The sequence below is a fragment of the Xiphophorus couchianus genome, chromosome 7 (genome assembly GCF_001444195.1).
Source record: "Xiphophorus couchianus chromosome 7, X_couchianus-1.0, whole genome shotgun sequence".
Classification (NCBI taxonomy): Eukaryota; Metazoa; Chordata; class Actinopteri; order Cyprinodontiformes; family Poeciliidae; genus Xiphophorus; species Xiphophorus couchianus.
Genome location: NC_040234.1, coordinates 794,413 through 821,991, shown reverse-complemented (window position 1 = coordinate 821,991; position 27,579 = coordinate 794,413). Strand labels below are relative to the sequence as shown.

General features: G+C 40.0%; 1 protein-coding gene across 3 annotated transcripts; it reads left to right on the top strand.

Moving 5' to 3' along the window:
- rrp1 (ribosomal RNA processing 1) lies at nt 1-27,579 on the top strand. 3 transcript variants are annotated; one of them, XM_028023520.1, is made up of 16 exons: nt 1-209; nt 733-815; nt 1,468-1,525; nt 1,608-1,693; nt 6,536-6,597; nt 6,671-6,800; nt 9,747-9,811; nt 10,562-10,734; nt 10,852-10,952; nt 18,020-18,117; nt 18,239-18,258; nt 18,335-18,487; nt 22,003-22,901; nt 24,845-25,003; nt 26,425-26,491; nt 27,172-27,579. In XM_028023520.1, the coding sequence occupies exons 1-16, from the start codon at nt 83-85 to the stop codon at nt 27,408-27,410; spliced, it is 2,520 nt and encodes an 839-aa protein (XP_027879321.1). In that variant the 5' UTR covers nt 1-82; the 3' UTR covers nt 27,411-27,579. The 3 variants fall into 3 exon arrangements, with proteins under 3 accessions (XP_027879321.1, XP_027879322.1, XP_027879320.1); XM_028023519.1 differs by having other exon boundaries at nt 2-209; nt 10,562-10,764; XM_028023521.1 differs by lacking the exon at nt 24,845-25,003 and having other exon boundaries at nt 10,562-10,764.

Here is a 27,579-nt window from a genome sequence, read left to right as displayed (position 1 = left end):
AAGAAGAAAAACGTCATCGTCACGCGCCGCAAGAGAAAACGTGTGAAGAGAGAGAGGAGAATCCACGTGAGATCTTGAGAGCATGGCAGCGGTTCAGGAGCCGGAGGTCCAACTGGCCCAGAGGTTAGCCTCCAATGAGAAGGCCGTCCGGATCAAGGCGATGAAGAAACTACGGAAATACATCAGCGCCCGCTCACTGAGAGCCTCAGGTAGGCTAACTAAGCTGGACGCCCCCACTCCCGGGGCCCGTTCTCCATATGGACGGGCCCCGAGGGCTCTCATATGGAGAAAGCTAAAGACAGACAGGGGCCCCGCAGTCCCCACACGGTAATGACCAGATTTTGAGCAATAATGATCATGACTTGGGCTCTTCCTGGTGATAAAACAAGTCTTAGCCTAGCTAATGTGTGACTTTGCCCTGGTCCAGACCACCAGAGCTACTATCCTGAAACTCTTAGCTGCTTCTCCTCTCCAACCCACAGAACCAAATGAATGGCTTAGCAGGCCTCTGAAGAACTGAACTATAAAGGAATTCGACAGTTTATTGAGGTCTGTTGGAACAGGGTTGCATCTAAAAGTTGGAAGACAGAGTTGGGCATCTTGATTTACACTTGATAGGATTATCTTCAGTAAGAGTCACAGATTTCGAAGCGCATCAGTTAATCTCAAAATTCATACTGAGCTGTAGCTATCCTGATCTCTGGGTTAAGTGATGCTGTGTCTGCTTTTCAGGCGGATTCACAGGAGATGAACTCCTCAAGTTGTGGAAGGGCCTCTTCTACTGCCTGTGGATGCAGGACAAAGCTCTGCTACAGGTGAGCATGTGTGTGTGTGTGTCAGATTAATTTCCTAGTGACGTCCCTTCAGGTTTCATCTTAAAGCTTATTTATTTTGCAGTATGCTGAAGAGTGTTTTCTGTAGTTTTTATTCTGGGGTTAATCCACATAACTCTGCGACACAGCTTCATTCTCCTTCATAAACAGCACAAGGACTGGACATTCTTACAGCACTGTACCGTAAATACCTGCATAAACAGATGAATGTCTCCGCCTCAGGCATCTGGAAGTTGTACCCATGGATGAAGCACAGTCCTGATACCTGCCGTGATGTCACACAAGGCAGTGGTGTGTTTGAGGTGTTGCCTTAAAATTCATCTACAGTGGTCCCCCATTTAACTCAAATGTTAATTAGGATATCAGAAGCTTACAAAACTATTAAATCATAATCTAGAATTCTTTGATTGCTTAAAGGTGTAGTAATGTTAGTGTCTGCAAACATTTGACCTTGAAGACATTTTATTCAATGTCATTTTTCTGTCTCTTCGCACAAAGAAGTAATTGACGTAAATTTAATTGATCTAAAAAAGAAACAGAAGAAGAAAAGAGTTTTATGTATTTTCGTGTTTATGTAAATATGTAGCTTAGTTTATCAGTCATATTTAGTTCATCTTCACTGTTGCTTCCTAAGGAGGAACTGTCCAACCAGATCTCCACCCTCATCCACAACTTCCATGATCTGGATAAACGTGAGCTTCTGCTGCACCATTTCATAGTGATGACAGTTGAAACACAGACCTGCTGTCTGGCTAACAGGTGATTTCCCTGCAGAGCTCATGTACCTGGAAAGCTTCTTGCAGACCATGAAACGAGAGTGGACTGGGATCGACCGGCTGCGGATGGACAAGTTCTACCAGGTTTGTTCTCTTTGCTATAGAGCTGAGATCATTTACTGACCACTCACCCAAGTGGAAGCTTTTGGGTTTTGCTTTACCTCTGCTTTTGACACAGTTGATCATGTCATCTTGATAAGTAGACTCAAAGACTGTGGATTTACTGGTGTTGTCTTACAATGGTTCACATCCAACCTTTCAGACAGATCCTTCAGGGTCTACATTAATCAAATAATGTCTGACTCATCAGATCTGTCATGTGATTTACCCCAGGGATTTGTTATTGGCCCAATCCTGGTTTTATTGTATATTGCTTCTTCAACCCAGATCAGGGGTCACCAACCTTTTTGAGACTGGGAGCTACTTCATGGGTACAGAGTAACACAAAGGGCTACTTGTTTGATATAAATTGACCTACATTTTCTTGGCTCAGCCTTTATAACAATACTACATACACATATATATGATTACATGCTGCCCGATCATATTAATGTTAGGGACTACTCACAATAGTTATCAGTAATGATTTACCATGGCGGATATAGTTAATTGCTATTATGTGATCAGAAGTTCTTTGTTCACAGAGTTTTAAGTTTGATTCCCTTTTGGAGCTCTTCTGTGTGATTCTAAATTGCCCACAAGTGACTGAGATTGGTGATTGGTGCATTAACTCCTGCAGCTGCACGGCTGTACGCACTCAGTACCTTGAAATTTTACTTTAAATAAAAAAAGAGAAGAATAGTTATTGTATGTTTTATTTTCTAACCCTCTTTACTATTAGCAAAATTGTGGAGAAAAAAATATCTTTTATGTCAAAAGATATTGTACACACAGCTGTGTCAGTCTGGGAGTGGTGAGGTGGTGCACGCCAAAGCCTAAATCTTATTTGTCAGTTTGCTTTTGTTTATTTTACAGCTTGGCGTTTTTCTGTAAGCTAAAAATGAATGAGCGGAGTTTGAACCTCCCGTAGTTCTAAGATCCGGCTTGAGCATCTTACAGTGTGCGCGGTTCTGGCGGGTCGCCAGTTTATTAGCTTTTTTTGTGGTTTTGCGAACTGAAAAGCTGACAGGTCACCCGTTGGCTGACACCAGCAGATGTCAAAAAAAAAAAAAGGTCTGACAGGTCGAGGGTACCACAAAACTATCACTGCACCTGACCTGCAAGAGCACAACCACCTCTTCAACGTGCAAAAATCAGCACAAACCTAGATCACAGACAATGATAAATAATAAAGACATAGAAGCAAAGCCAACCCTTGTGGTTCACGGAAAGAGGAGGGTGTTGATCGCAGGTTCAGGTGGTGTCAGACGTCCAGACGACAAGAAGTTGAAGTAACAATATTTCTTAATTTCTACTCTCTTGGCTAGAGTAAATTCGACTAGATTAAATTGTTTAACCCACAGTCTTAGCGCGACGGTCAGGAAGAACGGCAGATGTCAGCTGACAGGTGAGCCATCAGCTCTCCAGTTTGGGAAACAAAAGAAGCTCATAAACAGACGACCCGCCAGAACCACACATGGTAAAAAGCTCCGCCGGGATCCAAATGACCGCTTTTAGAACTACAAGGGATTCAAACTCCTGTCATTAATTTTTATCTTGCAGTAAAAGCGCCAAGCCGGCAAATAAACAAAATTAAATTGACCAATAAGATTTAGGTTTAGACTCACTCAGATGTGTGATACGTACAAGATGTTTTGGCACAAAAGATCTTTTTCTCTGCACAATTTTGTAGTAAAGAGGGTTAAATAATAAAATTTCCAGGAATTATTCTTTTCTTTTTTTAATTGAAGGAAAATCTCAAGCTATGGAGTGTATGTACAGCCGTACAGCTGCAGACGCTGCTGCCCTCCGATAATATCCTGCTGGTGTCTGCGCATAGTTCTGAACTTTAACCGTAGAAAAGATTTATTTTAAATGTTTTTATAATTTCTTTTTTTTTAAATTCTAAATATAAACAAATGTTATTACTTCATTGTAAAAACATTTAAATAAATAATATTTTAGGCAGTACTCCCTAATGACAATGGCTATTTTTAGAACTTGCTCCGTGGGCGACCGGGTGCCCGCAGGCACCGTGTTGGTATAATCTCGCCCAGATTATACGCCATTTTGATCATGTCTCTTGTCATTCCTGTGCTGACAACTTGGTTATCCTGTTTTTTTTTAACCTTCTGAGTTTTTTAAATTGTTATGTCTGATCTCTTATTTGAGATTAAGAATTGGTTAAAAATCAACTGCTTATAAGTAAACTGAACTCCAACAAACTAAACACTGATGGTGGCTGATCAAAAGATTCCTGAAATCAGAAAGCACACCAGTTTCCCAGGATCTTCCGTTCAGGCTGATCTCAGATATCTAGTTGTGATTTTTGACAGCTTCATGTCTATCGATCATCATTCCAAGCTCAAAACTGTTTTAGTCATCTAAGAAATATTGCTAAACTCAGAACAATGGTGTCTATATGTGAATCGGAAGTTTTTGAAGCCTTGTATAGTCTTGGGTGGATTATTGTAACAGTGTTTTTACCTGTAGAATACAGTTTGAATGTATGATGCAAACTGTATAGATTTTTAACAGAGACACACAGGGAAGCTCATCTAATACCTGTATTAGCTGCTCTTCACTGTTTATTTTAAATTCCAATTTAAACTTCTTATTTGAACTTTTATGGCCCTCCAGTATGTCTCTGACGTGCTTAAACCTCAGCAGAGCGCTGAGGTCTGCTGATCAGTGTCTTTGTTAATCCCACATAAAAAATACTTGTGGGAATCGGCCGCTTCAGGCTGTTGCTCCCCGATTGTGGAGTTCTCTCTCATTGTTTTTAAGTTGTCGATTCTATTGATTATTTTAAAACGCATCTATAAACACATTTATAGCTGCATTTGTACAGACAGGCTTTTCATATAATTTGATGTTTTATGTGCATTTCTTATATGTTTTAAAAGCACTTTCTGTTTTTTTTATTTGTGAAAAATCTTATGCAAATGATACTTTACTTTCTTTAGTGTGCCATAATAATCTAAGCTGTGTAGCCTTTTTCTGGCTACACTCAAGTCTTGAAAATCAGAACTGATTTGATATTTGGATCAGATTCCTTCGTCACATCAAACTTCAGTAAACTCATCTGCAGTTAATCCTTTTCTTTGTTATAATGCTTTTGAAAAGGACCTTAATTGTTTTGCCACTTTTGCCATTAGTTTGAACAATTAACTGTGACAAATAGGCTTGTCACCATAACAAATTTTGCTGAACGATTAATTGTCTCAAAAATTATTGCGATAAACGATAATATTGTTTGAAGACCTTTTTACACTGATTTAATGGAAATTACGTAATAATGCATACGATTTCCTGCCAAAGATAGATACACTTTATTTTCAAAAGAACACTTAACACTGGAACTGTTAAACAAAATAAACAAAACAACCAAAAACAAAAATAAAATGGATTCTCAGTCTCCATTAACAAAAAACGGACTTGAAAAAAAACTAAACAACATAAAGCCAAAGTGGAAATAAATATTGCATTCAACCAAAAGAGTGCAGATTATGAAGTCTGTATACTATGTTGCCCTTCAGTAATCACTAGATTTAAATTAGATTTAAATTTATGGGTACATCCGACTACCTGATGCAATAGTTCACACTACACTATTTTTTGCTCCTATTTTTCCCCTTACGACAATCTTAGAACGTTGGTCTTTCTAAGATTGTGTGGTGTGTTATGGTAGATCATTGTGGCAGCTCCGATCTAAATCAGGGGTTTTCCCTGACTGGGAGCTTTAAGGCAGCCTGTTGAATGTGACAGGGGAATCCCAAACAGCTGACACATGGCAACCCGGAGATGATACTTGGAAACAACATTAATGTTTTTTCAACATGCAAAGAATATAGAAATGACAAGGGGAGGAGTTGGAGTGAAATTGCTACCACAGTTGGTAAACCCGGTAACTTTTCAGCTGTTCTTCGTTAACGTGACATAAATAGGTTGTAATGATTTTCATTCAGTCAGGACTGACACTAGCCGCATGTATTGCAGGTAGATTGTAGTAGAGCATTGATTAATGCCTGGTTTTAAAATTAGTTCACTGCACTTGTAGCCATTGTGCCTATTGTTGGACACCACACGGCAGGATCTAACCCAATGAACAGTTATACCTAGGATTCCTGTCGGCTAATGTGTGGTCTGTCAGGTTTTGAAAATGGCCCGACAATCGGCCGACAGCTCTAAGATCATGTCCTGTGCATTGGGCATTTCACTAAGGAAATGAGGAAGGTGGAGTCAGTGGAGAGCACTGGAGTTGAGCCTTTTTTTCATTCACTGTCATTAACAGAAGAGAAAAAGGCCGGAAGAGACGATAATGCTGATAATTAAAATGACGTAGATAGTTTTAATTTATTGTACGATTAATTTATTTATCGTTTATCGCGACAGGCCTAGTGACAAACTTACAGATGTTTATAACACTGAAGTCTTTATGTTAAAATATGGCCATAATCAGGATTCATCACTCCTCATGCCACGTTCTGTGTATCCGCAACAGCTCCACTCTGTTTCATGAAACTCTTCATTTGTTCTACTTGGTGTCTATGGGCTCAAGTTTTCAAATACTTCTTGGTAAGAGACAGACAATGGAGTAGGAAGTACTGTTGAAGAAGTTAAGCAATTTTAGAACTTTAAGTTAAAAGTTGATGTGGAAGTAATGCTCACAGTGCTGAGCTAAATGTTGAGAGAATGATTTGAAATTAAGAACATGTAAAACTTAGCTGAAATTTTTGCATCTTAAGTTTTATCAGTACAGCAGAGATATGCAACTTTGTAAATGGAAGCATTTACATTTCTAAATGTTTAATGTTTCCTCTTTAGCTGGTTCGTTTTGTGTTCCGACAATCGTTTGACGTCCTGAGGAGGAGAAACTGGGAAAGCAGGTAAGGATCTGGAAAAAAAAACTTCCATTTAAGAACTCTAACAGTGCATAAAATAAATAACTGCTTTTCTCAGTGCGGTTGGGAAGTTTTTGGAGCTGCTGAAGTGTCATCTCCTTCAAAATGACAGTGAGACGCCCTCTGGATTGCTGTTACACATCTTGGACCTTTACATGACGGAACTAGCAGCTGTTGGTGCTGGAGAGGTATAGAACCACCACTGGTAACCATGGCAATTGAGGGATTTATAATGTAAAGCCAGAAGTACTTCAGATCCTCTGGTGGAGACAAGTTGCTGCTGTTTGTGTGAACAGTGTGTAGGTCATGGAGTGTTAGAAAATAACTTGGCCTTAATAAGTCAGAGGAAATACTTTTAAGTATACTACCAGTCACTATACTCTCTGTTCAAAGCTGTTCTGGAGCTGATGAAATTCAACAAGTGATATCAGGGTTTCCCCCAGAAAACTGCTAAGCCCAGGGGTTGGTCCGCTGAGGCGGCCCACTCTGTTTTTGTATTAGAATAGAATTACTTTATTCATCCCAGCAGGGAAATTATTTCGCAGTTACAGCAGCATAGAGACAAGACACAACAACCACCACTGAGTAGCAATTGTAGACAAAATAAAAATAAAATATAACATGCTGTCAATATAAAAAGCAACTTAGAGCAGTCCTTGCAAAGATTCAAAAAATGCAGATACAGTATGTATATGTAAATATATGTACATCAAGTGTGCCACAGTGCAGTTGTGCAAAATTGGACTGATTAGTGCAGAACAATGATTTAGCTTTTATTGTACAGTGAGATGACATGTGGCAGGAAGGATTTCCTGTATCTGTCACTACGACAGCGGAGCTGGAGCAGCCTATGTGAGAAGGTGCTCCACTGTCTGTCCACTATGTGGTGGAGAGGGTGCTGTTTATTGTCCATAATAGACAGAACCTTCTTCAGTGTCCTCCTCTCCACCACAGTTTCCAGGGACTCCAGCCTTAGTCCCAGTACAGAGCCAGCTTTCCTGATGATTTTGTCCAGTCTATTAGAGTCGCTGGCTCTGATGCTGCTTCCCCAACACACAGCAGCAAAGAAGATGGCACCGGCAACAACACTGTGATAAAAGGTCTCCAACATCTGGCTGCACACATTGAAGGATCTCAGCTTCCTTAAAAAATAGAGTCTGCTCATCCCCTTCTTGCACACAGCGTCAGTGTTAGATGCTTAAAAGATGTTAAGTTGATAGGAAATTTAAAAATATTACTGGGTAATTATATTTTGTGGTAAAATGCTATTTATGCCCACAACTATAGAGTCTTATAAACAACAAATAAAAAAAATACAATTAAAATTAATATCAGTTTTTACACTTCTGTTTAATCCACAGGTTTCAAACTCCAGTCCTCAAGGGCTGGTGTCCTGCAGTGTTTAGATGTGCCACAGGTACAAAACACTCGAATGAAATGGCTTAATTACCTCCTCCTTGTGTAGAGAAGTTCTCCAGAGCCTTGCTAATGACCTAATTATTCTATTCAGGTGTGGTGCAGCAGATTCACATCCAAAAGTTGCAGGACACCGGCCCATGAGGACTGGAGTTTGACACCCCTGGTTTAATCCAAATTATGTCAGCTGCTCTAGAAGGCCCCTCATAAATGCTAATATTTTAAAACCACAGATATTGGTTTTAATATCATTTAGCATCATTGCTAAAAGTTATTTAGCAACATAAATTAAAATATTCTAAATTGTTTAACTTTTAAATGTAAGATTTTAAGGAGCTGGCAAGTTTGCTTTGTAAAAGTTCAAAGAACAATCTTCATAGTTAGATTATTTTGTTACCATAGCTAAAGTCTGATACTTTGAGTTTAATCCTTGAGTTTGAGCTCTGTTAGTAAAGTGCCATTTTTACCGATTGCTTTTTAGGTTGGCCAATTAAACTCCTAGAATTTTCATGTTGAAATGCTGCAAATGGTGCTGATGTTGTTAGCAGGAAGAAATTCTGCTCGAGGCCTCATACAACCTTGGGCCGGCCATGCATGATGAGTTAAATCCGCTGCATTGCACATTTCTTCTGGACACAGAGGGACAGATGAGATTTAATTTATGTGACTTTAGTAGCTCTTCCATTTCATGTCTATTGAGTTTTTAATAAGGGTCACAGAGACTGTTTTGGTTTCCCAAGCTGTATGGGACAGATTTTTCTGATCTCCAGGCTGACTAAGTAGACAAGGCATTTGATATGGTTTGATGCATCCTGTAACCGGAAAATCAAATAAAACCAGCATGATGTGCTACTATGAGGTAAGCGCAAAAGCTCCTCCACAGGCTGAACCACTTAACCACCACTGGCCGACTGGGACCACATACATAAAATTTATCAGTGCAGACACAGAGCCAAGTGCTGGCAACGTGTTGAGATGTAAACACCGCACATAATTATTGGTTCACAAAGACAAACTCAACGCGCACCTCTGGAAGTGCGACAGGTCATATACCTGTGGTTCACATAAAGCTGCATAACCAGAGCTAACGTGGTGGGTTTTAAACTTGACTCCTACCTTGATGAAGAATTCAGCAAAGAAGCATGACACATCACAGGGGGTTCATGTGAATATCCATACCAGTCAGCCTGTGTCCAGTTTGAGTGAAAGGAGGTGCGCGATCCGTGCTGAGGTAAACTTCAGAGACCAAGCAGCGCACAGAGGGACTAGTGATGTGATTTACCAGTGCTTCGGCTTTGTGGCTTGTTAAATGCATCAACTACACACATATATTTTAGGAATAAAAGATGGGTTTATTCTGCTCCGCTATTGAAATACTGAGCTCAACAGAGACGCTCGCAGTCCGGCTTACTAAAGGAAAAAATATTAAGCGATTGTTTTTTTTATTTTTTATTTTTTATTTTTTTATAATTATTATTATTATTAATATTTTTCTGAAAATAAAAACAAGTAACTCTTAGCCTGGCGTGGGGAGAAGTAAATTCTGGTGGTCCGCCAGGTTTGTAATACAATGGGGGAAACCCTGGACATTCAGTAATGTTTTTAAAATTAAATCATAATCTTGAATGTAATAAAGATTTAGATTAGGTTCATGAGAAATTATATTGTACTGGACTTTCGTGGATGTGGCTTGTTAATCAGACTTTGCTTTTTTGCAGCTCACTGCTGATCAGAACCTGATTTTTATAGAACCGTTCTGCAGGAAAGCAGCCAAAACCAAGAAGTAAGTTTTCCTCTTTGTTCTTAGAATGAAGAATTAAATCACAGTTGCTTGGCTTCCTTTGCTTAGCATTTTATTTCCACCCAGCCTGTTGCTGACAGATCCAGGAAGTAGCAACCTGCAGTTTGAATGTTGCCCAGCAGAGCTGAAAGCAGATTCTGAGATTAGACCATATTCAGACAGAGCTCTGTCTGGCTCTGTGTCTGCGCTGATTAACCGTTTTTTTCTAAGGGACTTCGGTGTGTCTTTGAGTGCTGTACACAGTGCGAGCTATTATGCTAGGGGGTTTAAATGTGTGTGGTTGATTTATATATATATATATATATATATATATATATATAATATGGTTTAATCAAGTCTGTATGAGTATGACAGAGCTGATTGTCTCTGATATATCAGAGGATATATCTCCTCTGATATATCTCAGAGGAGATAAATCAGCATACATCTCCTCTGATATATACTGATAGTGCTGCCTTTTTTTCTTATATATAGTATATACTGTATATAGCCAATTCACAATACACACTATAAAACAAAAGGATACATTTCATTTCGATCAGTCATTTTAAATTCAGTTACACATGGTCCTGTACAGCTGTCAGCTTCACAGTAGCGTGTCAGTTTATCATGTCTGCTGCTAAGGAAGCCATGCCTCTTTAAGCAACAGGAAGTGAGGTGTAGTCCAGAGAATAGCTGTGTTCAGTCTTCGTCCTCCTTTCCTGACAGCTTTCCTGTTTGTTGTTTCTCCAGCCATGCGCTTTTCAGCACAATTTGCAAAAGCCTATTCAGCACCATCATTGAACAGGCTCCTTTTGCTGTGGGTGATCTTATGAAGGAGGTGAAAACAGCACAGGAGTCTGATTCAGGGCAGGAATCTGAGGAAGATGATGAACAGCAGGAAGATGAGAGGAGAAATGCAGTCGGTAAGAGCAGAGAGGGGAGGCTGATAAAAGGTACATCCTGACACAGCAGCACCCACCTCTAACCTGTACTGGTGTTTTACTAAAGTTCACTGTGGCACCTGGATTCTTTGCTTGTAGGGAGTCATTTAAAAACAGAAGAAGAAAGTGACGAGGAGCTGCTTCACTTGGGGGACTCTGACGCTGAGCTGTCAGATGAAGACTTTGGACCGGTTCTGCAGGTAAACATGGCTGTCTGTTTAAAATCATTCCTTTTATTCTATGAATATATGGATTGAAAGGCTGTTGAAGATAATAAATGCATTTTGAGGAACTGTTGGAATATGTGGGATAGCTGAGCTGAACTGATGTAATGGCCAGGACCCTACCAGCTGACATGCAGTTCAGGGCTGACGGATTAGCTGTTGTTTCGTTCTAAAGACATGAAAGGCTTTAAGCAGACGGCTTGGATCCTGCATCACAATTATGTCACAAAGTTCTGATAACGTCTTATCAGCAATCTGTGCAACGCCTACTAGAACTGGGCGTATTGATCTAAACATTGATACTATCTCTACCAAGGTGAGAATAGGTATTGGATCAATACTAGTGGGATGAAATTAGTAATGTTGTTTACACTTTCTCTACTCAGTTTGTCCAGTAAACTCTGACTAAATTCTAAGGGATACAGTGTTCAGAGAGTTCCAGCATTAAAAAGGTTGAGGAAAGAGAAGGCCCCCTGACCCCTGACTCCTGACAAAGAGACAGAGGTCTTTGGCAGAGGCTTTTCAGCCTAAATCAGCAGCTAGATAATCTTTATTAAAATTTTATGCTTTTCACAATGTAATCTGAGATACCCTTTTAGCTATTTTCTATTCAGGCAGGCTGAAGGCAGCTAAAGAAAGAAAAAAAATCTTACTTGTACTCAAAAATCTACACTTGTGTAAGGAAATTAATCTCAAATATGAAATATGAAAAGGTGAAATAGTAAGCTCCTTAAGTGACACGCAGATAACACTTGCAGACTCAGTTATCCTGAGAGATAACCGAGTCTAGCTGGGATTCTGGGAGAGTAGAAATAACTAGGCGATGAAACATATTACAATAGACACATGATCAAAATCTGTAAAAGATATAAATCGATGACTTGATGCAATCTGCTGGATTTCCATAGCAACTTTTTAATCTATTATGAATAATTAGTTCATCATACTATACTGTTCGACAACTAGGATCAATTGGAATGTATTTGATTGTAATTGATTCAATTGAAATAATTTTTTTGGAAAGTGACTTCAGATGACATTTGTTGTGAATGCAGCCAAATAAAATGAATTGAATATAAATGAAATTAAATGAAATGCCATCCATCCATCCATCCATCCACCTATCTATCTATTTAGTTACCCATTCAGAGTCAGGTTGCGGGAATAGCAGCATAATTAGGGAGGCACAGACTTCCCTTTCACCTGCCTACTTAGAAAGCATCCTAAGTAGATGTCTGAGCCACCTCAACTGGCTCATTTCTCTCTAAAACCCATTTCTGGATCCGTTTTTCTCAATCATAACCCAAAGCTCATACCCACAACGAGGGCTTCGAGAGCTTTGTCTTTTAACTCAGCTCTCTCATCACCACGGCAGACCAGTACAGCGCACTGCTTTTTGCAGGTAAGGCCACCAAAACGGATTTCTCAACACCTCATCTGCACCTAGAAATTCTGTCCATACAAGTAATGAACTGAATCAGTGACAAAGGGCAGTCTTGGCACAGTCCAACTCTCACTGGAAATGATCATGACTTATTGTTTTCCTCGACACAAGTTTTGCTCTCGGTGAAGGCGGACGCTTCTTTTTTTTCTTCTCCCTCCCTTCCCATGCCTGCCCTGCCTGCTCTGTTTTTGTGCTGTCATTTTCTATATTTTTGGAGCCTTTCTTTGCACATCCTCCAAATCTATAAATTATGGATCTGGTCAACCGGTCTCTCAATGCAATTGATCAAATTTTCTCGACGAGAAGACTAGGCACAGGAGAGCCCTCTTGTCCTGCAGGGACACATCCAGCGGGATACACCCTAGATTTATTCATGATAACTGGATTTCTGCTGTTTGGAACTTGCGAATACCTTGCTTATCGACAAATTTGTGACGAACTTGGCCGAACTAGCAGACACTCAGACTGTTGGTGTGGACAGAGACGCAAGTTGGATGTGAGTTTTGCTGAGACTTGCAGCCCAGCCGAGCATTGCAAAACTCACTAACGGAATGGAATCGATCTTGGAGAAGTTGCTAGTTTTGGCTCAGTGGAACGACCAAATTAATTTGGACAGTTGGGAACTGAGATGTATCAGAGAGACTTTAGGGAAGATTGAAATTTATAATCTACCCAACCTAAGACATTTTGTATCTGAATTAGTTTTCCCCTTGGAAGGGCTGCATATTTCCAATCTCCTTGAAGTTATGTAAACATAACGCTCCTTCCTATCTCAACCCCGCCTGTTATCCATGCAGCTGTGGAGCTGAGCGCACCCAAGGACATTCCTTGATAACATTTTATCGGACGTCTGCCAGGAGGCTGAGCAACATGCTTTCATGGCCCTGTGATGTCACCGCCTTCACTCATGTCTTTGTTTTGTCTGAATCTTGCCATGTGCCCTAATGTGTCCTTTCCTCTTTTTTATTTAATTCTTTTAGAAACTGTGGAGTACTCACTTTTAACCCAGAAAAGGAACAAACTTGGAATCCAGAGACTCTAGTTTATTAGTCACTCATAGCTAAAATTTTAAAAACTGTGGAGTACTTGCTATTTAGATGCAGAAAGACTCCTATTATTGCAACCCAGAAAAGGAATTAGAACGAACTTAGAATCCAGAAAAATTCTAGTTTTAGTTTTTATTTTTACTTAGAAAATGTGGAGTACCGTATTTTCCGCACTATAAGGTGCACCACATTATAAGGCGCACCTTCAATGAATGGCCTATTTTAAACCTTTTTTCATATATAAGGCGCACCGCATTATAAGGCGCATAGAATAGACACTACAGTTGAGGCTGGGGTTACGTTATGCATCCATTAGATGGAACTGCGCTAAAGGGAATGTCAACAAAATAGTCACATAGGTCAGTCAAACTTTATTAATAGATTACAAACCAGCGTTCTGAAAACTCTGTTCATTCCCAAAATGAATAAACAACTGTTTTATTATTTTCGCCGAGGTAAAGCAAGTGACGTGGTATTTTCGTGACACAGTTTATCTTTTAACAACAGCAAGGTATAACATATAGTGGAGGGGAACTTTTCCTCGATTCAATAAACACATAAAAAACAGTCTGATACTGTTACGGTAAATCAAACGTTAGTGCAATCACAATATACAGTACAGACCAAAAGTTTGGACACACTTTCTCATTGAATTCAATGAGAAAGTGTGTCCAAACTTTTGGTCTGTACTGTATATCCACTTCCGCACCATTGATTTGTTCATGTTAAATTCTCTCGCTGCTGCTCTATTCCCGTGTTCTGCTGCGTGACTGATCGCCTTGAGCTTAAACTCTGCGTCGCAAGCGTGTCTCTTATAGGAGCCATTTTGGGGTCTTTACACCACACGCTTCTTCTTCTACGGGGGAAAATGAAGTCGGCGGCTGCTTACCGTAGTTGCAAGACCTGTTGTGGCTCAATATTGGTCCATATATAAGGCGCACTCTCGGCTTTTGAGAAAATTGAAGGTTTTTAGGTACGCCTTATAGCGCGGAAAATACGGTACTCATTACTTTTACAAATTTAGAGCATACTTAGAAAGTCCAGAGAATATTTATACTTATCTGGCATCTCAGAAGTCCTGAGGATACTTACTTACTTACATTTGTTTAGCAACAGGGAGCAGGGATTAGAACTTGGAGCCCAGAAAAACTACCTTAGCAACTACTTTTTAGACTCCTATTCTCTCAACCCAGAAAAGGAATTAGACCAGAGGATACTTACTTATACTTATCTATCAACCCTGAATAGGAGTATCCAGAGATTACTTACTTATACTTATCTACCAACCCTGAATAGGTGTATCAAGTTTATTTACTTTGGATCAACATTATTAGCTTTTTCTTCTTTTGCTCTTTCTTTTGGTTTGTTATTTTGTTTGTATTTCCTGTAAAGCACTTTGTATTGCATTGGTGCTGAAAATGTGTCGTATAAATAAAATTACCTTTACCCCTACCTTTACTGCTGGTAATGCGAATCAGACTGACACTGGTTGTACAGGGACCTAATGGCCTGTATAAAACGGCTCCCCGAGGGACACAGTCGAATGCCTTCTCCAAGTCCACAAAACATATGCAAACTGGTTGGGCGGACTCCCCCGCACCCTCTAGGACTTTGCTGAAGGTGTAGACCTGGACCAGTGTTCCACGTCCAGGACGAAAACCACACTACTCTTCCTGAAACCGAGGTTGAACTATCCGACGGACCCTCCTCTCCAGGACCCTTGAATAGACCTTGCCAGGGAGGCTTAAGAGTGTGACCCCTCTGTAGTTGCGGAACACCCTCTGGTCCCCCTTTTTAAATGGGGAAACCACCGCCCAGGTCTGCCAATCCATGGGAACTACCCCCGATGTCCATGCAATATTGCAGAGTCGCGTCACCCAACACAACCCTACAACATCGAGAGCCTTAAGGAACTCCGGGTGAATCTCATCCAGCCTTGCCACCGAGGAGCTCTTTAACCACCTCAGCGACCTCAGCACCAGAGATTGGAGAGCCTGGCCCAAAGTCCCCAGGTTTTACTTCCTCAATGGAAGGCATGTTGGTGGGATTGAGGATGTCTTTGAAGTATCTTGCCCACTGGCCCAGAGCATCCCAAGTCAAGGTTAGCAGCACACTATCCCCATCAGTGACGTGCGGTCAGAGGAGACAGGGGAGGCGGAAGAATAAGATAATTTATATTGCTATTTTCAGCCTGTGTTTTGTACTATGAAGTATTTATTGTTAATTTAGTTTTACCAATTTTGATTATTTTTTTTCTTCAAAATCGGTAAATTTCTCATTCAAATGGTCAGAAGCGAAGCCAATGAGGCAGCAGCAAACTAAGCCTCACCATGGATTGCGCAACCTCTCACTAACTGCGCTGGCTGCCACACGAGATCATGTTCGTCCTACGTCGCCAATAAAATGGTTAAAAAGCTTATAATATGTAAACTGATTTTCCATCATTTAGCTCATCTATATAATGCACAGTGTTTGTTGTCACCAACTCTGTGTGTAACGTGTTTCGTGTGTTGAGGAGCAATCAGAAACGGCAGAGAACAGACTCGAGGTGAGGCAGGCAGTTTTCTTGCCTCATGGCAGGAGGCGCTCATGATCCCACACATTGTGACTCTGCGTCTGCAGAGTGAGAGACTTCGAGCGATACAGTAAATAAGTGAAGCTACACCCGTCGATTCTACGTGTAGCTTGGCCGATTCAGAGAAAAAAAGGTGGTTTTGAGTTGTACTTCAATGGGTTTCCCCTTTGATGTACAGCATAGCACTAAAATAATATATATATTTCCAAGTTTCATTGAGCTAACGTAATTATTCTACCGTTGCAGCACGGCTATAGATGACATGTGAAAGTATACTCTTTTTGCCCTTCAATGTTGTCCGCATGCGCGAAATTTCTATATATGAATAACATGCAAGATTTTGATCAACCCTCCTGTTATGTTGCGGGTCAGATTGACCTGTTTTAAAGTTTAAAAAAATTTTTAAAGTAGTTGGAAGTATTTTTTTTTCCATGAAACGTTGTCTTAATTTTGCCTATTTGTCTTGATAGGTGCACTCTACATATGAATTGAAAATGTATTTATTTTACACATTTGCAATCCCCCTTGCGTCTACATTTTACATAGATACTGTTCGGGTCAATTTGACCTGGCAGTCAAGTTGAAGGGTAAAAAATATTTTTTTAAAAAGTCCAATTCTACATGTTTCCTTCCAGCTGTGAACCATATTTCACCACACACATACATGCACATGTGCGCACACTCAAGCCCACTTTCTCACTATTCTCTTTACTTCACTAGGAAACTGCGAGAAAGCAGGTGTTTATTCAACTTTTGACGGTAACCTTTTCTGTTCCCGTGGGCAAACTCCACCCACACTGAGTGGACACTCAGCAGAAGTGGAGGAAAACATAAATACTCTTTGCATGACTCATTTGTCTTGATTTTAATCAGCGGGTCAATTTGACCCAGAACAGAATATGTATCCTATGTTCAATTATAAACATCATCCATTGAAAAGAAATTAATCAAAATTTAATATAAAAGAATTTACAACAGATCAATTTCAAGGAAATTATTGTTTTTTTTGTGTCTAGGTTTTTTTCAGTGGACATAGAAAATGTAAATTTCATTTTTTTATGTCCAAATGATGTCAACAAATGAGTAAGTTGACATCATTAATTGTTTATTTGTGAGAAATAAAAAAAAGCATCATTGCACAAATATTGAATGAAATGGTTAGTATTGGAGTTAATAATCAGATACAAAAATGTTTTGGAGGAATTTTTGCTTTCTGACACTATTGCATGATTGAACACTCCACGGGTCAAATTGACCCACGAACATTATTGGTGTACCTCAGAAATGAACATAACAGGAGGGTTAAGTCAGTGCCTCACCAGCCATGAACCTCATCCCAGGTCACTGATTTCCACTGCTTCCCTCTCTGAGACACCAGATGGTGGACCAGAATTGCGCCAAAGCCATGTGGAATTTATGTGGCCTCTCTGAACGTCTCCCACACCTGTGTTTTTGCCTCAGCGACCACGCAAACTGCGTGCCGTTTGGATTGCCAGTACCTGTCAGCTGCTTCTGGGGTCCTACGGGCCATAAAATGTCAATAGGACTCCTCCTTCAGCCTGACAGCATCCCTCGCCAAAGGTGTCCACCAGCTGGTGTGAGGGTTGCTGCCACGACAGGCACTGACAACTTTGCCTGCAGCTCCAATGAGCCGCCTTGACAATGGAAGTGCGCAAGATGGTCCACTCAGACTCAATGTCTCTCAGAAATGTAAACACTTATTGAATTTGTTGGGAGCAGTGATGGTACTAGAGTCTAATAACTGCTAAAGGGATAATGTGTGATACGCTTCTTAGTGCACCTGCAGTTCTATTCCATTTTTGATACTGATAATAACTTGAAGTTCCCCTGCCTTTCTTGATTAAACTGGCCATAATCCAGGCTCAGCCCTCAGTGATGTGAACAAACGCCTTCTCTTATTTATAATCTTGGTTTCTTAGTGGTTGATGTGATGCATGGTTTGTAATGTGTGTTTCAGTTCGACTATTCTGCTCTGGCAGACAAGTTGTTTGAGCTGGCGAGTCGCAGCAACACACCCGGACATAACCGACACAAACTCTACAGAGTCATCAAAGTGTGAGTAGAAGGGCATAATACAACCATAGCAGGCAGAGTTCAGGTTTTGTCAGCTTGTTAAAAGGTATTTGTTCAAATAACACTAATGTTTACTGATTAAAATTTGTTTTTTTCCATTCAGGCTGCGTGGTCTCAGTGAAGGTACGAGTCAGAGCGTTGTTTGACGCAAACATTCTGTTTGCGTCAAACACCGTCTCACTCTTCCCTTCCCTCTCAGGCATATTTCCACAGGATGAATATCCAGAGGAGGTTTCCACAGATGAAGATGATGATATGTTTGGGAGCAGGAAGAGGATGAAGCGACCAGCTCACAATGAGGGTGTTAAGGAGAAAGGGATACCAACAGGGAAGAAGAGCAAAGCTGACACAGGTTAGTTTCTCTGTTTACGATGTCTAAAGTCTCACATAATGATGTCTTGGTGTTTTGGTTCCTGATGTAAATCCAAATCATTGGAGATACTCATTCAAAGCCAAAATTACTTTAAATGTCATGAAATGTAGCATATGCTTTAAATCTCAACTAAGTTTAATAAAACAAACTAATCTACACAACATTTTACAGTGTAGTGTTGATGCATTCTCTTTAAGCTTACCTATTTCAGAGATTCCTGATTGCTGGAATTGCCAGACGTTTCTATGGTAACACATTGGCCTGTCACGATAACAAATTTTGCTGAGCGATTAATTGTCTCAAAAATTATTGCGATAAACGATAATATTGTTTGAAGACCTTTTTACACTGATTTAATGGAAATTACGTAATAATGCATGCGATTTCCTACCAAAGATAGATACACTTTATTTTCAAAAGAACACTAAACACTGGAACTGATAAACAAAATAAACAAAATAACCAAAAATAAAATGGATTCTCAGTCTCCATTAATAAAAAATGAACTTGAATAAAACCTAAACAACATAAAGCCAAAGTGGAAATAAGTATTTTGCATTCAACCAAAAGACTGCAGATTATGAAATCTGTATACTATATTGCCCTTCAGTAATAATTAGATTTAAATAGAGAAAATGGGCACATCCAACTACCTGATGCAATAGTTCACACTACACGATTTTTTGTCCCTATTTTTCCCCTTAACAATCTTAGAACGTTGGTCGTTCTAAGATTGTTGCTTGCGATTTCATAACCGGTCATCCTGTAGTGTGTGGTGTGTTACCGTAGATCGTTGTGGCCGCTCTGATCTAAATCGGGGGTTTTCCAACTGGGAGCGTTAACACAGCCAGAATGTGACAGGTAGCCAATCAGAAAGCTCGGATTCTCCTCAGTGCTTTCTGAGGGGAAATTACAAAGGGGACTCCCAAACAGCTGACACCCGAAGTCCAGCGGACATTGGAGATGAAATGTGGAAACAACAATAATGTTTATTCAACATTTCGTGCAAAGAATATACAGTAGAAATGACAAGGAGAGGAGTTGAAGCGAAATTGCTACCGCAGTTGATAAACCCGGTAACTTTTCAGCTGTTCTTCGTTAACGTGACATAAATAGGTTCTAATGATTTTCATTCGGTCAGGACTTTACGCTGACACTAGCCACATCCATTGCAGGTAGATTGTAGTAAAGCATTGATTAATGCCTGGTTTTAAAATTAGTTTACTGGACTTGTAGCCATTATTTTGTGCCCATTGTTGGGCACCACATGGCAGGACCGAACCCGATTGAACCGTTATACCTAGGATTTCTGTCGGCTAATGTGTGGTCTGTCAGATTTTGAAAATGGGCCGACAATCAGCCGACAGCTCTAAGATCGTGTCGTGTGCCCTGGGTATTACACTAAGGAAATGAGGAAGGGACGAGTCAGTGGAGAGCACCGGAGTAAAGCCTTTTTTCATTCAGTGTCATCAACAGAAAGAGAAAAAGGCCGGAAGAAACGATAATGCCGATAATTAAAATGAGGTCGATAGTTTTCATTTATCGTACGATTAATTGATTTATTGTTTATCGCAACAGACCTAGTAACCCATTGTAACTTTGCTCAGATTTTTGTGCCTGCATCAGGGACAGTACCAGCAGCACTGAGCAGGGTACGGTACTGAAGTGATTTGATTGATAGCTGACCACATTCACATTTACTATAAACCGCACCTACAAATTTTTTGAAAAAAAAAAAAAAAAACTGGAAACGTACGTAAGCCGCACTGGGCTATAAGCCATGTGGAAAGACATTTCCAGGGAAGGCGCCACATTAGCTGCCGTGTCAAGATTAAAGTTACATCTTACATGCCCGATGTTAAGAAGCTGTCCAGTGATGTCCGTAAACAGAAGACACATTAAACACGTAAGAACACAATCCTGTCTTAGACATATGTATTTAGTTACAGAGTGGTTGTTTTTATAAATTGATTAGTGATTTTTGTCAGTATATATTTAGAATGACACTTAGCAATATTATTGTGTTTAACATCCTCTGGTCCGAGGATGGCTGTATTGGTTGTGTGTCAAAAGAGTAGAGGATACTATTATGTTTTACCCTTGCACTAACTTGCTTGGCATTTGCACAGAAATCAAACTTAAACTGTATTAATTTAATTTTACATATGTACTTTACCTTTTTAAAAGGTTGCTGTTTTGGGCGTGCCGTGGTGGCGTAGGGGTTAGCGCAGCCCACATTTGGAGGCCTCAAGTCCTCGACGTGGCTGTCGCCGGTTCGACTCCCGGACCCGGTGACGTTTACCACATGTCTTCCCCCTCTTCTTCCCCCTTTCCTGTCAGCCTACTTCATGAAAAGGGACTCCAGAGCCCACAAAAATACCCCCTGGAGGGGTTAAAAAAAAAAAAAGGTTGCTGTTTTATTTTATAACTGCAACCTGTTATTTTAGGTTGCAGTTACTTTCTGCAGTTATTATCTGGGCAACAAACCTTATCCATTTGTTGCCCAGATAAGGGGCACTTTCCATTTTGTTGTTTTTTCCGATCACACACTTAACGTGATTATTTACAAAGAGCGATCGTTATGCAAATTGGGAGCAGATTTTCCGAGTTCCAAAAGGAAAAATATATTTCCCTGTCGAATCATCATAATAAAAATGACATCAAAAATCTGATTTCTTTATTGCATTTATTTAATTTTATCAATGCCACGAAACATAATACATTCATATTGTAATGGGAGGTAAACTTAAAGCACCATTGTACAACAGAGTAGTCATTCCTTCCAGGGCGCACAGCAGTGAAAAAAAAACATTTAATCATTAATGCTCATGAATGTATGCACTTAGTCATTTTGATAATAGGCTAAAATAGCTAATATAAACACTTAAAGCCTGGGTTGCCTTTATTATAAGTTTTATATAAGGTTTTTAATTGTTTGCGGCTCCAGACAGATTTGTTTTTTATTCTTTTGGTCCAATATGGCTCTTTCAACATTTTGGGTTGCCGACCCCTGGTAAAGTGACATAATCTGCTTATTTGAGTCTTATGTTTGGACAAGCATTGAATTTCTATAAGACAAAATGAAGTATCTGGATTTATTTGAGTAAATCAGAACCAGAACCTGGTTCTCCATTGGTGAGTGTTACTGCAAAGATCAGCAGAGTTGATCACAGCTGCTGCTGCTGCTCACATTCCGCCCACAATAGGGAGGACCGCTCACACACACCCACTTCTACCTGGGGTAGAGTTGTGCACATTAACTGGTTAGAGAGCAATTTGCCAGTGGAATAGTACCTCTAGCCTATTCGGGAGCTTTTCATAATGGAACAGCTAAGAGCAGATTAGACGTATACTGGTACCATCAGGTCAAGGAATCTTGAGTTGGTAAATGAAAAGACAAGTAGCCAAGTTTTAATTGCGATGTTATTAAGATTGCAATGTTCTTCACTTCAGGACCTTCAGGCCATAAAACCATTCTGTTTCTGCTTCTTCAGGGAAAAAACAGGAAACATTCGACAGACAAAGTAGCAATATGGAACCTGTAGATGCACCTGCTAATAACAAGAAGAAGAAGAAAAAGAAGAAAACACAGAATCACAATGCCGACTCAAAATCTGCAGGATGTTCAGAACATTCAGTAAAACAAAGTCCATGTTCCACTTCAGAGGCTCTATTAGAAGCCCAGCTGCAGCTGCTCCCCCCCACCAATGACTCTGAACCCATGGTGACAGACAGAGAGCAGCACCTGACCTCTGCTACATCAGACACGTCCTCTGAAGCACCAGCTGGGCTCTCTGGGAACAAGAAGAAGAAGAAAAGGAAGATCCTGAAAACTGAGGCTGAGAGGTCCGCTTCAGCAGGGGAAGGTCATGAAGCCTCGGTCAAGGTTACTGCTGCAGCTCTTGGCAGGAGCAACAAGCAGCCTGCATGGGGCCTGCAGAGGAATGACATTATCATAGCAACAGAGGCCAAACAAACAGGCTGTGATGAAGCATCAGGAGACAATCTAATGCCTAAACTCGCGACGACAGATGCTGCCGCTTCAGCCAAGAAGAGTCAGAAGATGGAAGAGACTATCGCTGAGTCGCGACAAGCAGCAAACAGGAAGAACCGTCACAAAGGAAGGAAGGGGGCTGGCAGCCCTCAGATCACAGCTGGAAACATGCAACTCATGCAGAAAAGAAGGAAGTGTTTGAAGCTGTCAGCTGACGATGGAGGTGCAGACCCAGAGCAGTCCGCAGGGGAAGCTGAGCTGATCAGCTCTGCAGTTAATACCAGGAAGAGGAAAATCACTGTGGAGTTTGAGTTTGAGGCAGATGAGTTGGAAGGAACTGCTGCAGTCAACAGCATATCGGCAGCGAAGAACAAGACCAAGAAAAGCAAAGTGAACAATGTGAGTATGTAAGATCAGAAAGGATTCTTGATAAGATCAGAATCAGTTTTTGCTTACTCAGAACCTCTCTGCTCACAATAAAGAGCCAGGTCATCAGGTAAGCTAATCTGCAGTGCGTCCCTCAGAAATTTAACTCCAACCTGCTAGGGGGCGATGATGTGCTGATTTATACACGGGAGGGAGAAGAAAAGTAGACATTTATAGCTCACCAGAATACAGAAGCAGGTTTCCTATCCTTGTTGATCCTGACAGGTCAACTATTCTATCAGATTTCTCCTCACTCTGTTTAGTTTTTTCTTATGTTGCTCAGCATCTGATACAACAACAGTGTCCTCAGTCGCAGGCTTTTTGAGGAGAGTATCTTTGAAGAACCTTGTATAATATGAGGTCCAACAACATTTTATTTCCGTTTGGGATCAATTAAGTATTTATCAATTTGAATTTGTGGACACAAAGAAGGAAATTGACTTTGGTTCCACTTTACTCCCATTGGATACATTCAAAATATTTAATAAATATAAATATTTAAATGAGTATCCATCTTCTTCTGCTTATCCGGAGTTGGGTCGCGGGGGTAGGAGCCTAATCTCCCGAAAGGTTTGAATTAACAGACCGGTAACGATAATTGTAAATTTGTAGACAACATGTCTAGTCTACACGTTTACAGTTAACGATAGTCACCCCACTGTTGTCAATTCAACAACTTTCTTGCTATATTGAGCAACATTTCAAACAAAAAAATGTGGTATTGGCCAAAATCAGAATCAGCGGGCTACCAAGCTTTTAAAAGATTGGTAATCGCCGATCGGCCAGAAAACTGCAATCTCTGCACCCCTAAGTGGAATCACTGCTTTCAGCTAGCAGACAACTAGCTGAAAAATTGTTGGGACAGCTAGCAGATGGGTAGCAGATGCTAGGTAGCCGTCTGCCAACTGTCCCAACGATTCAGTTACTGGAGGTTTTCATGGGATTTTGAGCGGGTTGTTTTTGTGAAACAACCTTTTTACTAGAACGGAAGATTGTCTCATATCTTAACTCCAGATAAGGTTCAGATCCAGGTAAAATTTTATTGAGACAAAACAAGCTTGAGATCTACTTTAAGTGGGGTTAAGATTGATGTAGTTAAAGTCTGCCATTATTGATACCATTTAAAGTGATGAACCAGTTAAAGTGAGCCATTGTTAAAAGCAATAATTTTCTATCTTCAGAGAACAGTAAGTCTATTTCACACCTGAAGTACTGTCTGTTAATTTTAAACCAGAGTTTAAAATTAACTGTGATTGACCCTTGGTGCAGTTTCTTTTGTGTAGATGTAAATACAGCAATTGCACCAGGATGGAGAAAAAAAACAGCTGGAGATAATGTTTGGAGGACAGGTTTGGTTCGGTTCCTGTTCAGCTGTGCTGCAGTTTATTTATAGAGTGACCTCAGGTCAAGACAGCTAACAGGCGTGTTGAGCCAATCGGCTTATTGTAGTCAGATATGTGTTGCATTGTGGGATCCGGTAGAGGAAACTAATAAACAAAGAAGAAAAAGCTTGTAGCGCTATGCAGTACTTCAGATGATTTTACATTTATCATTACAGAGAAACAGTAATATGATTACAGCCTTAGTATCACCTACTACCTGTGTTACTATTCATTTATTTTTCTTGTTTTTCAACTTCCTTGCAATGATATGTTATTAATCTCATATAATCTCATAAACGTGTGACCAGTAGGCAGACTGGCTTGTACTGACAGATTTTGGTTTCCTTGGACTACTCACTCTGAGAAGAAACAGAATCAACAGAAACCATTAGAGGACCAGAGTAAATCTGCTAGAGCAGAAACATCCTGAGAAGCTTCTGCTGGTGGAAAGAACTCCATGGTTTACAGAAGATTCATCAAAATCAATGTCATTAAAAAAAAACAAAACATGAGTCATTTTATTTTATTTTCCAGGTAGCCAGTGAACCATCGACTCCCCAGAGCCTCAAAAAGACAAACAAGAAGAATATTTCAGGGTCTGATTTTATCATCTTTCCGAGGGAAGTTTCAGTTCCACCAGCGCTGTACTGTAAGATTAACGGCAGCCCGGGTACACCTGCTGCCAGTAAGAAGGTAAAGAAAAGCTGAGCGACAAATGAGACTGCATCACTTTTCACAGTGGAGGTTTTTTTTTTTATCTGTTTATCTACTTAGTGGAGTGTCTTAGGGACAGGGGTGCCACCAGGAATCTTGGCAAAAAATTTGTCAGATGACAAAAAATTATATTGCCCCCCTCGCTGTTAAAATTTCTTGAGTCTATTTAACCCATAAAAAGCGTCACTATTTTAAAGGCCTTGCTTTCTTTGGTTCAATACTGACACTAATACTGGCAGCAGTGAGCTTGGCCTCACCTGGGATTGTGCAACCTCTCGCTAAAAGCACTGGCTGCCATTCTATGGGAGCATGTTTCTCCTGTCTGTACACCGCCAATAAAATGTCTAAAAAACTTTTAATATATTTACTGATTTTCCGCTTATTTATATAACGTACAATGTTTTTTGTCACCAACTGTGTGTGTAATGTGTTTTGTGTGCTGAGGAGCGATCATAAACAGCAGAGAACAGATTTGAGGCGAGGCAGGGAGTTCTCTTGCCTCATGGCAGGGGGCTCTCATGATCCCAGATATTGTGACTCCACAACTGCAGAGTAAGAGACAGTAACAACGAGCTAGCCATACAGTCAAGTGCAGCAATATATTTATAGTTTTCTCCTCTTACCACAGCAATCACTTCTTAATAATCACAAAATAAACATTAAGCCTAAAACCATAGTACTGCAACATACTCAGTGTTCTGCTCTTTGTGTGGGAAATATTTGGGAGTTTTTTTGTGCCATTGTTGTCAGTTGTTATAGCAATGAGCTGCGCGTAGCTGCGCTGATACAGAGAGCAAGAAAGTGGTTTTGAGTTGTACTTGAATGATTATTGAACATTATTTTGCGTAATATTTTACAATAACAGAAAAGAAATACAGCATCTGTGATGAATACAGATTAGCAAAAAACTATCAATTACACAGTGAAATACTGTTACTTCCGGTGGGTGCTGGAAGTAAGAATAAGGTGTATACGGCGCCCCTACTTAGGGATGAGCTATTATCATAGATTGCTTTTACAGTAAAAAATTTTCCCTCATGAGTTTGATTTATTTTTGATAAATATGAAATATACAAGAAGATGTTAACTGAAACTCAGAATTGGAATTGTTACTTTTACTATTTTTTTCACCGTTGGCTCATCAAGAGCAGCAACATATGAACATCAAAGCTCCATACAATAGAAATGAGTTTTCAGAACATTGTGATGCTTTAATTGTTGTGATGTTGTGTTTGTTCATCCCTGAAGTGAGAGAGAAGTGATTTGAAGTTTTAAAAGATGAACCAAATTTCTGCTCCTGTGTATTTTCTAAGAACATATGAAAACATTGAGTTTATAATGACAGTTGTTCAGTCACATGCATGGGATAAATAGATACTGACTTTGCTTTTATTCCACAGAGGCAGCTGACCCCCACATCAGATTCAAAGAAAGTCACGTTTGGTCTGAAGAATAATAAAACTGCTGGTAAGAAGCTGCGTAACAACATAACCGGTGACAGTGAGTCACTGTTTGCAGGTGATGGATTAGGCAGCAAGTCAATTATTTTGTTCTCAGTTTTATTTTTTGAAGCATAAAAAAGAAAAGGTAAGCGTTGGACTAGGCCAAGTATTTATGCCAGGATGACAGGTCAGGACATCTATTGCAGATGTTGTGAAGGTGTTACGTGGTTGCAGTGGTCATTATCTAAGTATTACTTGGTGAGCCAAGTAATACCAAAGCAAACCTTCAGAGTTCTAGTGAGTTCCAGGGCTTATGTAGCAACACTGTCGCTTGCTCAATATGAGAAATTCATTGAATCCAAATCCAGATCTCTATGGTGTAATAATTTTGATTTACATTGATAATTATTTTCTTAATCGATTCCACATTGCTAATAATAAAGTTTTTCAATGAGAATATTTAATTAAGAGCTAGGATGTTACTTTAGTTTTCCCTTTAATTTTGTGAACCTTTTAAATTGCATGCAGTAGAAGAGTATGGCATCAAGTAAACGTTGAGCTCATTGACAAAGCAGGAAAATTCATGCTTTGTCTCTAGATTAATTTTGCTGGGCAGTGGAAATATTGTTTTCTAAGTTGAAACTGAGCTGAAATGTGAAAGTCACAGGAAGTTTTTCTTTTCTGTTTTGTTTTTTTGTCTTTTAGAGTTCAAGAAGACTGATCGCAGCTTGCTCCTCAGTCCAGAAGGTTTGTCTCGGGTGCCCTTTGACCCACAGCAAAAACCAAAATTTGGGGTCCTAAAGTCTCCCCCCACGACAGAGTCCACTGACTCCAGGAAGACGTCGAAGAGCGCTAAGAAGGCCCCTAACTTCTCCAAGAAGATCAGTTCCAAATCTCTGCCAAACGCACCTAAAAGACGACCTTCAGCAGCAGACTTTTTTTAACTTCCTGTAGAACTGTAGACACACGTGGTCTTTGATACAATCTGTTTTGAATTTTGGGCTCTATTTTTATTCTATGTTTCTATGTTCTATGTTTATTCTACCAAATTGTTGCATTTAATCTGGTTTGAGTGACTGCTTTAAATAAAGTTATTCATTCCTTCTTTTACTA